Consider the following 17,303-nt stretch of genomic DNA (forward strand, 5'->3'; position numbering starts at 1 on the left):
TAATCCTGAAGAAACTATAAAGGTATTTCAGTATAATAGGGTAGCCTTCGGTCTACGTAGCAGTCCTTTTCTGGCACTGCGAACTGTTAAACAGTTAGTAGCTGATGAAGGTGATAAATACCCACTCGCAAAGGAAATTGCATCTCGTGATATTTATATGGATGATGTAGCCAGTTCCGTTATTGATGAAGACCAAGCTATGCAAGCGACTAAACAACTGCTGGATTTGTTCTTGAAAGGTGGATTCCAACTGGCAAAGTGGTCGTCAAATTCTACAGCTGTTCTGAAAGAAATACCGAAAGGACTACATTTATCCCAAAGTGTCACCTTCGACGATGATACAACGTTGAAGATTTTAGGTCTGCGTTGGTATCCTGGTGAAGATGTATTCAAGTTCCAGGTTAGTCCCGACGATCGACCGTGTAGTAAAAGAAACATTCTTTCATCGGTAGCTCGACTATTCGATGTTCTGGGCCTAGTTGCCCCTGTAATTGTGTTCGCTAAGCTTCTAATAAAGGAGTTATGGCTTTTGAAAATTGATTGGGACGAATTGCCGCCTGATCATATTGTACGCCAATGGCAACAGTTCCAAGGTGAACTACCGCTACTATCTAACATTAGCATTCCCAGACATATTGGTGTCATTGAAAACTGTTCATTAACTATAGTCGGCTTTTCAGATGCTAGTGAAAGAGCTTATGGTGGAGTGGTTTATGCCTACGTCACTTTTCCTAATGATGACCGAGGTGTCATTAATTTAATTTGCGCTAAATCTAAGATAGCGCCCGTGAAGGTTGTCAGCCTAGCAAGACTGGAATTATGCGCAGCATTGCTATTGTCACAACTTATAAAAAGGGTGGTTGATACCTACTCAACCAGATACCCAATCGACTCTGTGTTGGCCTTCTCCGATTCAACAGTGACACTCTGTTGGATTCATTCGTCGCCTCATCGATGGCAAACTTTTGTGGCCAATCGAATTACCAAGATCCAAGATAACTTATCAAGCGATCATTTTTATCATATTAAGGGAACAGAAAATCCAAGCGACTGCCTGTCTAGAGGCTTAACTCCAGCTCAACTGGTGATCCATCCTCTATGGCTATCAGGCCCTCCATGGATGAAACTCCCGAAAAACGAATGGCCGATTCAGGCGTTTATACCAGACGAAGTCAACGTTCCTGAAGAAAAAACGGTTTCTTTAGTGACTTGTGACAATTCGAACGACAACTTAATTTATGATTTGTCTAAACGGTTCTCGTCATGGGTTAAATATGTACGCACAGTTGCCTATATCTTAAAATTTATAAAACGATTACCTAAAGGCCCTATTAGTGCTGATGACTTAACAGCAGCCGAATTAGAAATCGTACGAGCTCTACAAAGAGTTTATTTCAGTCAACATATTTTAGATATGACCCTGAAAAAAGGGTTTACAAAAGCTTTAGCAAGCCTGAAGCCATTTATTCAAGATGGAATCCTTCGCGTCGGAGGACGTCTCAGTAATTCTGATGAAGATTACGATTATAAACATCCTTTGTTATTGCCACGTCGTGATCACATCATTAACCTACTGGTCGATTATTATCATCGACACCATTTACATGCAGGACCTGAAACTCTTATATCTATTATACGACATCGATTCTGGATCATAGCAGCTCGATGTATTATTCGTCATCGCATTCATTTATGCAATTACTGCTTCCGGACCAAGCCAAAGGCTAACTCCCCAATGATGGCAGATTTACCAGCGTGCAGGGTAAATCAAGTTGAGAAAGCCTTTATACATACTGGCTGTGATTACGCTGGTCCGTTGTATTGTACACCTGTTCGACGAAGAGGCGTGAAGAGTCAAAAGGTTTATTTGTGCTTATTCACATGTCTCACAACGCGAGCAATTCATTTAGAACTTGCAACTGACTTAAGTACAGCAAGCTTTATGTCAGCATTTAAGCGGTTTTTATCCAGACGTGGTCCTGTAAAATATATGTACAGCGATAACGGAACCAACTTCCAGGGAGCCAATACATATTTGCAAGAACTTCATAATTTCCTTGCGAATGAGTATCGAGACGCTTGGGAAACTGAACTATCAGCCAATAAAATAATTTGGCGATTTATTCCCCCCAGTGCTCCACATTTTGGAGGATGTTGGGAAAGTAACGTTAAATGCGTCAAATCACATTTGTTTCGTACGATAGGTAAACAAATCTTGTCATTTCAGGAATTAATGACAATTCTATGTGAAATTGAGGCTTTATTAAATTCTAGACCGCTATCCGTGTTAAGCTCTGATCCAGCTGAACCTTCCGCATTGACGCCAGCTCATTTTCTTAATGTTACTCCATTGAAATATCTTCCAGCTGCGTCTGTTGCGGAGGTAACATCTGATCATCTTTTGCAAAGATATCAATTATTAGATCGCTTAACGCAATCATTTTGGAAGAGGTGGCGCGATGAGTATTTGCACACGTTGCAAACCAGACAAAAATGGAATACTCCTTCTCAGCCTATTAAGGAAGGAACTGTTGTAGTCATCCTTCAAGATAATGTTATGCCTCTACATTGGCCGTTAGGTCTTATAACTCAACTCTTTCCAGGCAAGGACGGTATTGCCAGAGTTGCTTTGGTTAAAACAAAATCAGGCACACTTAAAAGACCTTTGGTCAAATTATGTCCTTTGCCTTCTCAATAATATAATTTCATATTTCTATTAGTATTTAGTTATCTCTCTCAAGTTATGGAGGCTTCATATGTTTATGTCAATTTAGTTTTCTCTGAGCAATAAGGATGCTATTATGTAGTAAATGATTTATTTTAAATAACTTTTTGAAAGCTATTCCTTTCAAGGCCGGGGGAATGTTTGCGCCACGTATTAAATACTTAACCTATGAATTCTGACCTCCTTGTCGGGTTTTCAATATAGACGGCAAGGCGATAATAAAAAGAGAAAAAATGTCACATGTCACATCAATACATGTAAAATAAAACTCGATTCGATATATTGTGTGTTGAAGAAAATGAAACCAAAGGGATCCCTATAATTAAGTATACATACAACAAAATAAAGTGCCGCCGAATCAGTGGAGACTGGAGACTCTATAAGGAGGAAAACGCAGAACCAGTGCATGTAAGTTTTTCCGCATCCCCAGTGACTCAAGCTGTACTATACAGGCTCTGAAGTAATTACTCAAACAATTTATTTTTAAACATACTAAACAATACAGCCCTTATCAGGCGCCGACACAAAAATAACAAATATATTTTATTATAATTAGAATTTCAAATACGGAATTTAATTATTTTTATTTGAACCTGCTAATTGGTTTCTTAAATGATTGTTTAACATGTTAATTACTCTTTGTTTACATCTTAAACGTAAATACCTATAGGTAATACAAATTTTACATTGTTATAGTGACTTCCCAATTATCGATTGATATTAAATAAATAAATTATCCATACTCATATTATAAAAGGAAGTCTGTCTGTTACCTCTTCACGCTTAAGCCGCTGAACCGATTTAAGTAGATGAAATTTGGTATAAAGATTGTTTAAGTCCCAAAAAAAGACATAGGACAGTTTTTATGCCAGAAATCAGCCCTTAAAGAGATGGAATTTTGTATGGGGATTTAAAAACAACTGCATAACAAACTTTTCGATAGGAACTGTCACTCCCGCGCGGTCTAGCACCGGCGCTGATGCACGATATAGTTACACGACGACGGCGACGATATACATGTTTATATAGATAAATACATACTTACTTATATACATAGAAAACACCCATGGCTCAGGAACACATTTTTGTGATAAACACACAAATAAATGCCCTTACCAGGATTCGAACCCGGGACCTCCAGATTCGTAGGCAGGGTCACTACCGACTAGGCTAATAGGTTGTTAACGCTTAGAGAGAGTGCCCGAGCTGTTCTCAGCTGTGTTCGTTGCGCAAATGCGCAAGCGGCTACGGTCAAATAGCAAAATGATGTAACTTACATATGTGGTTTTTCTAGTTTTTTTGTACGAAACTGCGTTATTCCGGCATTTTCAATTCAATTCAAATAATTTATTTTGAAACATATGTCCAATACTTGTTAGTAACAAAAGTTTACTTAGAGCTAGTGTTTTGCCACGGCTCATGGGAGCCAGGGGTCCGCTTAACAACTAATCGCAAGAATTGACGTAGGCACTAGTTTTTACGAAAGCGACTGCCATCTGACGCAGAGGGGGAACTAGGACTTGTTGGGATTAGTCCGGTTTCCTCACGATGTTTTCCTTTACCAAAAAGCAACTGGTAAATATCAAATGATATTTCGTACATAAGATCCGAAAAACTCATTGGTACGAACCGAGGTTTGAACCCGCGACCTCTGGATTGAAATTCACACATTCATACCGCTAGCTAGCCTACATCAAATAAAACGAATACCTAACATACCCATATGCACTAACATTACTAACATAAAACCATTTTGCATAATATGTATAACAAAATAATTGCCATAAAGGTTAGATTAGCCTAACCTTTAAGGCAAGTCTTTTGTTTTATTCACAACATAACTACTTAAGGTAGGTAATTATCGTAAATAACATTTATTAACCACGTAATTATTTCGCAGTCTATAATTAATAGCATAAGGACGGAATTTCCTTCTTTGCAACTTTAAAATAAGTACCTAATTTAGCAATTACTCTAACTGTATTTGGGTCATTATTTGATTTGGTGTAAATTGGCAGGTCCACGGTAAAAATTACTCTAATTAGTATGTAATTTATTTTGTAAGAAACGTCTGTGAACGATGGTATTAAGCTTAAATGGTTATTTACGATACAAGTGCGGAAAAGAGGAAATTCGCACGTGTATCGTACAACGTTTTACAGTACATATGGCACTTGAAACTTTCGGCATACGCACGGAAAGTATGATATTTCCCGCACTAGTTCGGGAAAGTAGCACCATATGTACCTACTGTAAAACAAATTTAAAGTGGAATAATTCAATGTCTTGGGTGGGTTAGGGCTTCCGAAAGGCTTATATAAGTTATATATGATGGCAATATTTGCTGTATTGGACCTAATCGATAATAATAATAACCTACACAGAGGCCTCGGGCGACCAAAGGGCTGGCCACTATTTCGCACAGCGAATTAATATTGAGCTATACAGCGAGGAAATGCGGCCAGCCTTCTGGGCACCCTGCCCGTTGACGGAGATTTAGGCCAAATTGTTTACCTGTAGCATAAGTTTGTAAGTTAGTGTAGTGTAGTGGGTTTAGTAATATAAACTAAGAAAATATAAACTAGGGGGCAATACAATTTAAGCAAGGACCCAACGAATGTTTTATGAAATATATATATAAAAGAAATTATAACTTAAAACAACATAAATCATTCATTAAATAAGAAATGTATTTGGTCCTTAATTGCATTTTTATATATTTTTTTACTTGTAGCGTTTTGCTGTTTGACGGCAGCGCGGGAGTCGATCATGATCGCACGCAACTACAACACGGCTGTTACGAGAGCTAGGGCTGCACATGTTGTCGATAAATCGCTGGGTGAGAATACGTTTGTGCCATACGCCACTTACATTGGTTTAGGAGAGCGAAAAGAAGCAAAAAAATACATTTCTCGAAAAGTTTTACATTTAGGAAATATTGAACTTATTTATCATTTAGGCACATATGTTTACTATTTATAGTACTAAACAAATATTGTGAATATAGTGGTAATCATGAAATAAAAGCACTTTTATTATTGCCATATCCGTTTTTGATGAGTAAATGTTAAACGTACAATGTATGATATGACACAAAAGTTTTGGATATGTCACATTTTTGTGATAATTTTCTGTTAATAGAGTGTAATTATCCTATAGTAAAATGCGGATATGGCACAATTTTTTTGAAAGATATGTTTTTTCAAAAACCGATTAGTGTCAATTATAGCATATTTTTTGTTATTTTAGAAATCATTAAAAAATGATTTTGCTCAAAAATAGATATGGCACAAACGTATTCTCAGCCGGCGAAATAATCGATGGATTCTCATTGTACTTGTATTCATTATCCCCTGAACCATAGGCGATATACGTGTGTAGAAACGGCGTACAATTTTAAGTTATTAATGTTGTCAATGTCATGTGAGTATTAAGATGTATAATTTGTTAACCCGTGCGATTCCGGGGCGGGTGACTAGTGTGTAAAAAATTGGAATTTATTGTAAATCAATGGACTAGTTTAACTTGGTATATTTTATTACTTTACGTTTTACTGTTGGATGACTGGATGTCAGATTATTTCATATAAATATTCCAATCATCGTTTTCTTTTTTACCAGAAAACTTTAGGTACAGTCGACGTCAAAGATGTTTATTTTTTTGCACCTTAACTCCTTTTTAATAAGGCGAAAAATATAAACCTATCTTTGACGTCGGCTGTAGGTACATATTTAAAAAATACCTAATTATAAAATCGCGCACATCATTATGTTTATTATTATCGATAATATCGGTGACATCACTACCGATTAATCGTTGAACTCTCGCTATCGTGCGCTCAGTTTGTTTATATCTTGAGGAACACGAACTCGCACCGATATTGTCATAACAATTATTAACAATAATACCGATATTCATTGTTGGGATTCGTGAAATGGACTTGGACATTTGCAGTAAGTTTTTTTAATTTATAAATATTTATAATTATAAATAAATATATTAGGGGACATCTTACACTGATCAACCTGGCCCCAAACTAAGCAAAGCTTGTACTATGGGTGCTAGGCGACGATATACCTACTTATATAGATAAATACATACATACATAGAAAACACCCATGACTCAGGAACAAATATTTGTGTTCATCACACAAATAAATGCCCTTACCGGGAATCGAACCTAGGACCTCGGCTTCACAGGCAGGGACACTACCCACTAGGCCAGACCGGTCATCACAAACTATTATGTGAAACTGTTTATTTACCTACATAATACATATACATAATATATGTAAAGTGAGTCGTGAGGAAACCGGATAATCCTAATAAGGCCTAGTTTACCCTCTGGGTTGGGCAGTCGCTTTCGTAAAACAAGTGCCTACGCGAATTCTTGGGATTACTTGCCAAGCGGACCCCAGGCCCCCATGAGCCGTGGCCAAAAGCCGGGATAACGCGAGGAAGATGATGCATGATACAGGGCTATAACCGCGAAAATCGAATATTTTGTCCTTTTAAATGGACATCAGGACTTAGGAGGATAATCACTACATAACATTGACTTTAACTTTTTTTTTTCAATTACATGAATGTGTTTTTATTGACAAGCAAACAAACTTTAACTTGTCAGTCGGCTATACAGGGTGATTCATGAGACGTGAGCAGGACTAAGCCTACACAATCAGTAAATGTAAAAGAATCGTTCACCACAAAATTTAAGTAAAACAATCACGCTTTTTTTCTGTTATTATACTTTTTGGTAACGACAAATTTCATTATCTACAATCATGGATACCCTACAACATTTAATTAACAAAGATAAAACCTTTTTAACCGTTATGACAGCACTTTGAATATGAAGAAAATAAAATGTCACACTTGAGTGATATACGATTTTTCAAAAGTAACCAGACTCCGATGACATTCAATTTGGCACTTGTTTTGGATTAAACAAAGAGGGTGACCATAAATGTCGTAAATAAATTAAAAATTTTTTTTAACAGTATTAAAATAAATTAAAGTTAATCTCATAAATACTGGTCCGAAACAGTTGTTTATAACTTACTGTATGCCTAGGCTTGATCCTGCTCACGTCTCTTGAATCACCCTGTATACAAATCTTGTTGACTCTATCTGAGGGCACCGACGCAATTAAAAAAAAAACCATAGCGTCAATGACTTTTGACGTCATCGTGTTTTGAGACTTTGTCCTACAAATGCTGTCGGTTTTTGGGGTTCCATACCGACAATGTTCGAGAAGCACTTTTTTAGATTCAAAGAATTTATATGCATAGAACACATGCAGTTATGAGAAGGTGTTACAAAATAAAAGATTTCCGTGCATTCCGTCTGCATGCAGTAAATATTGTAAAAACAGGCAATATTTATACAAAAGCATAAAATAATATAAATGGGTCAATCAACTGTTTCTTGTTGTTATTCTGTCGCATCAGCGACGAGACAATAGTAGCATAGATTGTTAGAAGAACTGCTGTACCATATTCTACTAACACGCTCAGTAGATGTCCCATTATGGGAAGGTCTTATAACTACCATAAAATGCAAGTTTGGTTCATTTAAACACGAAAAACCTAGAATTTTAAGAGTGACTCAGGAGACCGTAACCATAGCAACGTGTGACAAGAAAAAGTTGATTAACCCAAATATAGGCAAAAATGGATTAATCAATGTCAAGCTTCGATCAACACGGGCTTCCGACAGGTCGGAAGGGATAGGCCCAAGCGATATCTTGACATTCAAATCATTCTGCCATTTTTCGCGGGGGGGAACGTGCACACAGTCGCACTTCTCACACACTTGCATACAAAATCCAATCTGTAATGACGACACAAATACATAGAAAATGATACCCTACACAGACAAATCTTGCACACCTCGATCTGTTTTTGTGTACGGACGAGTCACAAGTGTCACAACACGCACACTAACACATTTTCGTCAAGAGATGAGAAGTCGGATTTCTTGCTCGACCGATCCGCAATTTGTACTGGGCGAGAAAAATCGATAAATCCAGCAATTACATGAGACTAAAATATAATAATTGTGTTTAAATATAATTAAACGTATGGCATATAAAAAAAATATTACGTGTGAAATATAACACCTTCTTTTTGTAAATTTGATGTCCCCGATCTCTTTTTACAACAAAAAACCGAGCAATTAGGCATTTTTTCTGCTGCTGTGTTCACTCGCGCGTCTGGACTCGGTCTAGTTAAAAATCCGAGCGCAACTAGTTTTATTACCCGCGCTAGATCAGTTGATCTTGTACCTAGGCAGAGGGGAAACAGTGCGAATGCCGCATCCCTTCAAGTCTTTAGGGTTCCGTACCTCAAATAATAAATTATAAATAATAATTCGAACTATGAAATTTGGCAAGTTAAATATTGTCTTACACTACAAGTACAGGGATAAAATCGGCTGTATTGGGACTTTGTCCAGTCCTCTCTTGTACGTTTATAATGTATGGAGACTCCTCTACCATCTTAATAGTTTCTCTAATCCATACTAATATTATAAATGCGAAAGTGTGTCTGTCTGTCTGTCTGTTACCTCTTCACGCTTAAACCGCTGAACAGATTTAGTTGAAATTTGGTATGAAGATAGTTTGAGTCCCGGGGAAGGACATAGGATACTTTTTATCTCAGAACTCACCCCTTAAGGGGGTGAAAAGGGGGTGGAAATTTGTATGGGCAATCAATAACCGCTGAACCGATTTAGTTGGAATTTGGAATGGAGATAGTTTGAGTCCCGGGGAATGACGTAGGGTAGTTTTTATCCCAAAAATCTCCCTTTAAGGGGGTGAAAAGGGGGGTGGAAGTTTGTATGGGGAATCGTTAAAAAGCAGATTGGGTAAAAATATATAAGATACCCAAATTACTAACTCCACGCAGACGAAGTCGCGGGCAAAAGCTAGTCAAAGAATAGTTACGGTTAAATACCAGTTTCTATTATGACAGTTTGATCTTTAGATATGTTTGTAAGATAGCAAAGTTGCAACACGCAGACCTTGTACAGATTTATTAAACAACCAGTTTATAAACGAGTTAAAAGTCAACTCTTATTCCGTAATTCTATAACGTCACCTTATACGTTTATTTTAACTAGAAATGGGCCGAATGTTCGGTAATTATTAGGCGTTCGGCAAGTTTTCTAATGTTCGGCTGAATTCGGTTAAAGTGCCGAATCATTTTTTGACTTTCACTGTGTGTCTAATTTGAATTAAATTCTCAAACATCGAATTTTTGGGGCCGAAAATTTAAAATGATACTAAGGGACTGTAGGGAGTCCCTATAACGATAGATTGATTATTTTTTACTTTACCAACTAAATTAATAAAAATGTGGCCGCCATTTTCCGTTTAGTTGAAAAAAAAACCTGACAAAGACCAAAAGTTGGGGAATTAGTGGGACAACAATAGTAAAAATAATTATACCTCATTTATACAGAAATTAATTGGTTTATTAGAAAACATAATTCCCCCAGATTCCCAATGAGCCACTGAACGGTCGACGTCTTAAAGGATAAGTTTTTAATAAAATAAACTATACTTAAATAAAAAACAATAAAGCTTTTTTAAGCAAGACATATAATATATTTTTTCTACTCCCATACTTTTATTTGTCATTTAAAAGGTCTTGCACACACCTTTAAAACCCTACCTTATAGTTGTTAAGACAAGTCTTTAGTCTATTCCCCAAAAAAGCATTTGTGCATACACGCAGTATCTTTTTGGCGCTTTTACGATGCTTCGTGTAATGACCACTTAAAAAATATTGAATGAAATACATTGTTGCCAACCTTGTTTTAAATGTCATCTCTGACAAATAAATGAACCATAGACATGCTTTTTTTTAAATTATCTCGCATTCTTTTTCCGCTCGCACCCTCCATTTTTGCTACTTCTTGAATGAAAAATATTTGTTAAATTTACAATTTTATCTCAAAGTAAGTGCTTGGTCGTAGAAAAAGTATTGTATGCAACGTTGTTTAATAACCGAGTTAAAGTTAAAAAATACTCGTGGCGTCTTTATTATCAATTTTCGGCTACGCCTCAAATTGTTACTCACGCCACTCGCCTTTTTCGACCTCTCTTAAACAATGGTTGCATAAAATAGGTACTATAATATCATAAAAAACCTCATACTTAATCCAAGACATTCATTTCCAGCGCCTTAAATGGAAACAGGAAATGGGTAGCATTTTTAAGAGCAGACTTGCGGATTTTAATTAAATATGACCCTGCTAAAGCACTTGTTTGTGACCTCAGTAACCTCAGTTAAATATCACGAGTTTATTCAGAAATAAATAAACATTATAGGACATTACACAAATTGACTAATCCGAGCTACTGCTCAGAACACAAGCCAAGTCAAGCTCAGTCAAGAACACAAGCCTTCTTAAGCTTACTAGCTTAAGAAGGCTTGTATTCTAGGTACTCAGACAACGATGTATATATTATGTATATACAAATACATAGAAAAACACCCAAGACTCAGGAACATATATATCTGTGTTCATCACACAAATAAATTCCCTTACCGGGATTCGAACCCAGAACATAGGCAGTGTCACTACCGACTAAGCCAGACCTGTCGTCGAAAGTTATAGAGTCGCCATCCTGTCGCCAGATATATCGAAACTGCCAAGGTGCCCACAAATATCTGAACACGCCTCTATTGTCAAGGCGTTAGAGTGTGTGTTGCTGTGTTGACATATTTATGAGGACCTCAGCCGCTCCAGTTTGTCTTATTTATTTAACCGTATGTCGTATATACATAAACATTCTCAAACAATATGTAAGCAGCTAAATAAAGTAGCTAAGTTTGTCTGATAGCGACTGTACAATAGATTATTTACTTAATTATTTGCATCGCAACTGATTATGATAATGATTGATTACAATAATTATATTTACCTACTTATTACACAACTAGTAGGTATATTTTTATATCTCTCTGACGACAAAGAAAAAACAACGTTATCAAACTATGTGGGGCATTATCTATGAAAAGGGACCTTATTGTCGATGGCGCTTACGCCGCACAGCGTCGCGCGGCATTGTATTTATATCGGAGCATCGTTAATAATGGCGTAATCGCCATCGACAATAAGGTCCCTTTTCATAGATAACGTCACATATGTATCATTGTTTTTGTATCGACGAATAAATATGAATGACGCTGCTTTTGTTTATATTAAACAATTAACAACAAACCCGTTATTGTATACGAATGTATCTTTGTTGAATGTTAAATAGGTTCATTATTATTTTTACCATACGGTCGAAGGAGGGTAATATTTTTTACGTCACCCTAGGCTCGTAAGTGGGACTTTGTTCCCGCTACGCGAGAAGGAAATCTCACTTCCTGGCCAAGGCAAGACGTAAAATTTTATACAAACCACGGGCGATTCGTAATTAAAAGTTAATTAAGTCAAATTAATTAAGTATCGAGACATTACCTTACTGGTTTACCGATACTTTTGTAATTTTAAGTTTAGTTATAAAAAAAAAACATAAAGCCCCAGATCGCATATAACACCTGCGATCTGAAGCATTTACGAATTCACCTCCATACCTAGTATGTAATGTGCTATTGAACTTAATCTATTAATGTATACTTGTATAGTTACCTATAGTTAAGAGTAGTAAAGTAGTGTAAAAGCCTCGAACTACTTGAATGTTGTTACGCACCGTGCATATATATTATACATGTCTACTGTACATACTTATGTAATTAACTTTACTTACTTTGTGTATGAATGAATGAATGAAAGTTTATTTCAGGCACTAGTGGCCCATACATAAACATGTACCTTAAAACTAGCATACATAGTTATTATAAAATATAGTTATGTTATTATATAACATAGTTATTAGGTATGTACTGTAATTGGTGTGTCTTATGAAATAAATAAATAAAATAAAATACACATAATGGATTTATAACCTTTTCGCCGCCACGTCAATGAAGTACCTAATGTGTCATCAAAGCCACGTCAAAAATTGCATGTAAACAAACCTGACCAAAACCACGACTTGATATGAAGTCTTGGCGTCTGGGGCACGAAATGTACTGACTTTATATCAAGTCAATGACGGCGAAAAGACCAAATGGGGCACCGGCCCGTGCTGCTACAAAATAGTCCTAAAAGACCTTTCCTAATGACTTTTTCGTTTCCAAGTATAAGTAATGAACTTTCGCAATCGCATTTTTGTTATAATCTTTCTTTATCTTTATTACATTTGTGATGATTTAAAGATTTGTTATAATCACGTTTGAGATAAGGATATATTCATGTTGCAATAAAGTAAGTACCTATTGTTTTCACCTCAGCAGCTTGCATAGTGTCCATGGACATTAATTCAATATGATTTTGCCCTTAAAAAAACCGGCCAAGTGCGAGTCGGACTCGCGCACGGAGGGTTCCGCACCATCAACAAACAATAGAGCAAAACAAGCAAAAAAACGGTCACCCATCCAAGTACTGACTCCGCCCAACGTTGCTTAACTTCGGTCAAAAATCACGTTTGTTGTATGGGAGCCCCACTTAAATCTTTATTTTATTCTGTTTTTAATATTTGTTGTTATAGCGGCAACAGAATACATCATCTGTGAAAATTTCAACTGTCTGGCTATCACGGTTCGTGAGATACAGCCTGGTGACAGACGGACGGACGGACGGACAACGGAGTCTTAGTAATAGGGTCCCGTTTTTACCCTTTGGGTACGGAACCCTAAAAAGCATGCCTTAACCTTTTCGACGCCGTGTCAAACACAAAAGCTGTCACGCTGACGCCACGTCACCGAAGTGTCAAAACTGAAATTGAACTTTATGCATATGCACGTAGGTCTACGTTGCTCTGTGATATGTGACCGAGTAATCGAACTTTGGCGTTGAACCTACGGTGCGGATATATCGGTCATTGGCGTCCAAAAGGTTAATAAAGGCATTATAAATATTGTAAATACTCGTATTTATCATCTGTATGTTCATCACAAATAGGTAAATGTTGTCTAAGTAAATAAACAAGTATTTAAATATAACAATATAATATATTAAATCGTCGTCTAGTACCCACAACACAAGCATTATTGAGCTTATTGTGGGACTAGATCGATCTGTGTAAAATTATGTATAGGATATTTAATGATTAATCTTCCTATAAACCCTACCTACACCTTATAAAACAAAATCCCCCGCCGCGTCTGTCTGTCTGTATGTTCACGATAAACACATAAAATACTGAAGGGATTCATACAGTTTTACCTATCAATAGTGATTGTTGAGAAAGGTTTTTTTCATCACACTCGCTCAGTAAATGTGGAATTGCGCGCAGGCTTAGCGGGAGTAATAGAAAAAGCGTTTTCCCTAGGGAGTAATGAAGTTTCTAGTACCATAATTAACCGTTTTTTGTCTTTATACTTCATTTTTGTATCGCAAGTGTGATGAAAAACATTGTGTGTAACTCGGGGCGTAAAAATATTGCAAACTTGAGTCTATAAATCGCTCCGGTAAGCCGTCGCGATTTAACTTACCTACTCTCATTTGCAATATTTAACTTACGCCCAATGTACTATTGTGTTAACTCGTACGAAGCCGGGGCGGGCCAGATTTATAAAAAATGTATATTGTTTTGTTTTTGACAGATATGCTGACGTCACCAGAAGGTCTGCAGGATTGGTTCACGGAGTTCGATGGTTGGGTATGCAGGTTCAATGCCAGCTTCAGGTTGTCAAGGTAAATTATAGCTGGGCAAACCAAACTGTCAGTAAATAAGAACAAAAATAAAAAAACCGGCCAAGTGCGAGTCGGACTCGCGCACGGATGGTTCCGCACCATCAACAAAAAATAGAGCAAAACAAGCAAAAAAGCGGCCAAGTGCGAGTCGGACTCGCCCATGAAGGGTTCCGTATTTAGGCGATTTAAGACGTATAAAAAAAAACTACTTACTAGATCTCGTTCAAACCAATTTTCGGTGGAAGTTTACATGGTAATGTACATCATATATTTTTTTTAGTTTTATCATTCTCTTATTTTAGAAGTTACAGGGGGGGGGGACACACATTTTACCACTTTGGAAGTGTCTCTCGCGCAAACTATTCAGTTTAGAAAAAAATGATATTAGAAACCTCAATATCATTTTTGAAGACCTATCCATAGATAACCCACACGTATGGGTTTGATGAAAAAAAATTTTTTGAGTTTCAGTTCGAAGTATGGGGAACCCCAAAAATTTATTGTCTTTTTTTTCTATTTTTGTGTGAAAATCTTAATGCGGTTCACAGAATACATCTACTTACCAAGTTTCAACAGTATAGTTCTTATAGTTTCGGAGAAAAGTGGCTGTGACATACGGACGGACAGACAGACATGACGAATCTATAAGGGTTCCGTTTTTTGCCATTTGGCTACGGAACCCTAAAAACGGTCACCCATCCAAGTACTGACCCCGCCCGACGTTGCTTAACTTCGGTCAAAAATCACGTTTGTTGTGTGGGAGCCCCACTTAAATCTTTATTTTATTCTGTTTTTAGTATTTGTTGTTATAGCGGCAACAGAAATACATCATCTGTGAAAATTTCAACTGTCTAGCTATCACGGTTCGTGAGATACAGCCTGGTGCCAGACGGACGGACGGACGGACGGACGGACGGACGGACGGACGGACGGACAGCGGAGTCTTAGTAATAGGGTCCCGTTTTTACCCTTTGGGTACGGAACCCTAAAAACTATACCTACTCATCCTTTTCTCTCGGGTGCTAGTACTAGTGTAAGTGTAAGGCCTGAGTGGACGCTCGAAGCGGAGCGTTCGGCGGGGCGTGCAACGTGGCGTCGGGATCACAATTCACAAGTGGCCTCCTCTCACGCGCGAGAGGTCTTGGGATAGTCACCACGCTAGCCCAATGCGGATTGGGGACTTCACATACACCTTTGAATTTCCTCGCAGATGTATGCAGGTTTCCTCGCGATGTTTTCCTTCACCGAAAAGCTAGTGGTAAATATCAAATGATATTTCGTACATAAGTTCCGAAAAACTCATTGGTACGAGCCAGGATTTGAATCCGCGACCTCCGGATTGAAAGTCGGACGTCATATCTACTCGGCCACCACCGCTTTTTACTAATATACTAATAATTACATTTATTTTTCAGGTCGCTTCCAAGACTTCATGAAAACGCCGATCAAGCTCAAAAATGCCAAAACTGTGCCAAGGAACAGAATACTGAAAATAAACATGAAATGCAGCCAAGTTCTGAAAACATAATCGTGAAAACACAGCCAAGTACTGAAAATCCAACATTCCACGAATTAATTGTAAATGGACTTCTAATTGCACAGAAAAGGAAAGATAAGATAAAAAATAAGACAGATTTTTTGAATATTTTCAAAGGGAATGATGATTTTACGCACTACGATTACGTATTGCTGTCAAATGTGAAGGAAAATGGGAGGAAACATTTTTATAAATATATATTACGGTCTAAGATTTGATTATTTTGTTTTATTGAGCTTGTTGCAAATCACTACACCTTATAAAACAAAGTCCCCCGCCGCGTCTGTCTATTTGTGTGTTTGCTTGCGATAAATTCAAAAACTACTGAACGGATTTTCATGCGCTTTTCACCTATCGATAGAGTGATTCTTGAAGAAGGTTTGTATTTGTTAACCAGTGCAAAGCCGGGGCGGATCGCTAGTACTTAGCTATTAAATAAATAAAAAAACCCTACGCAATTAGGTATGCCAAAAATGCATTACATCATTTTGGAAAAGAGCTGATACTCTTCAAACTGTTGGATCGATTTTTATCAATGATAGCAAAGAACCACCGCAAGGATACTCGCTTTGTAAAAAAGTTTGTAATATCTTGAAATAAAACGCAGGTTACACAATTAATTAATGCTGTATTCCTTGTGTTTTATTCTTACTAACTAGACGCCATATTAGTTCGGGGTTCGGGGACGCCATATTAGTTGTAGAGCTACGATGCCACAGACAGACACACAGACAGACATTGGCGTCAAATTCGTAACACCCCTCTTTTGCGGCGGGGGTATATAAAAAATGGCATGCAAGTTTAGATCATCGGTGGCTATAGTTCGTTGTTTTAGAATTAGTAAAGTAAAAGACTACGCGATCATGACGTGTCTTTTAATTGACAAACGCTTTTTAAATTCAGTAACTATTACTTATGAAAGTAAAAGAATGTAAATAATCGTATATGATTCATAATTGTTAATACATTTGCCGTGACTTATTTTTCAAAAGTGTTTTTCAATAAAAAGACACGTCAAGATTGTTTACCTTTTTTGATTTTTCAATACTAAATAAAACGAACTATAGTTGGTCAAACCAATTTGTCAGTCAGTAAGAACCAGGAAAACTATACTCATCCTGTTATTTTGGGTGCTAGTACTAGTGTAAGACAAAGATAGTATGAATCTCTTTATGTTTGAAATGAGACAGTCCTTTGTCAAACTATATACTTAAGTAGGAGCAACGAATTTAATCGATCGCAAATGTCGCAATGTATTGAAAATCACATGCTATATGCTATTAT

General features: G+C 37.0%; 1 protein-coding gene across 1 annotated transcript; it reads left to right on the plus strand.

Moving 5' to 3' along the window:
- The first annotated feature begins 6,651 nt into the window (after positions 1 to 6,651).
- On the plus strand, positions 6,652 to 16,246 carry LOC134659539 (uncharacterized). Its single transcript, XM_063515204.1, has 3 exons — positions 6,652 to 6,678; positions 14,392 to 14,482; positions 15,898 to 16,246. Exons 1-3 carry the CDS (start codon positions 6,660 to 6,662, stop codon positions 16,235 to 16,237), a joined length of 450 nt encoding a protein of 149 aa, XP_063371274.1. The 5' UTR covers positions 6,652 to 6,659; the 3' UTR covers positions 16,238 to 16,246.
- The last annotated feature ends 1,057 nt before the right edge of the window (positions 16,247 to 17,303 follow it).

The sequence above is a fragment of the Cydia amplana genome, chromosome 25 (genome assembly GCF_948474715.1).
Source record: "Cydia amplana chromosome 25, ilCydAmpl1.1, whole genome shotgun sequence".
NCBI classification, from domain to species: Eukaryota; Metazoa; Arthropoda; class Insecta; order Lepidoptera; family Tortricidae; genus Cydia; species Cydia amplana.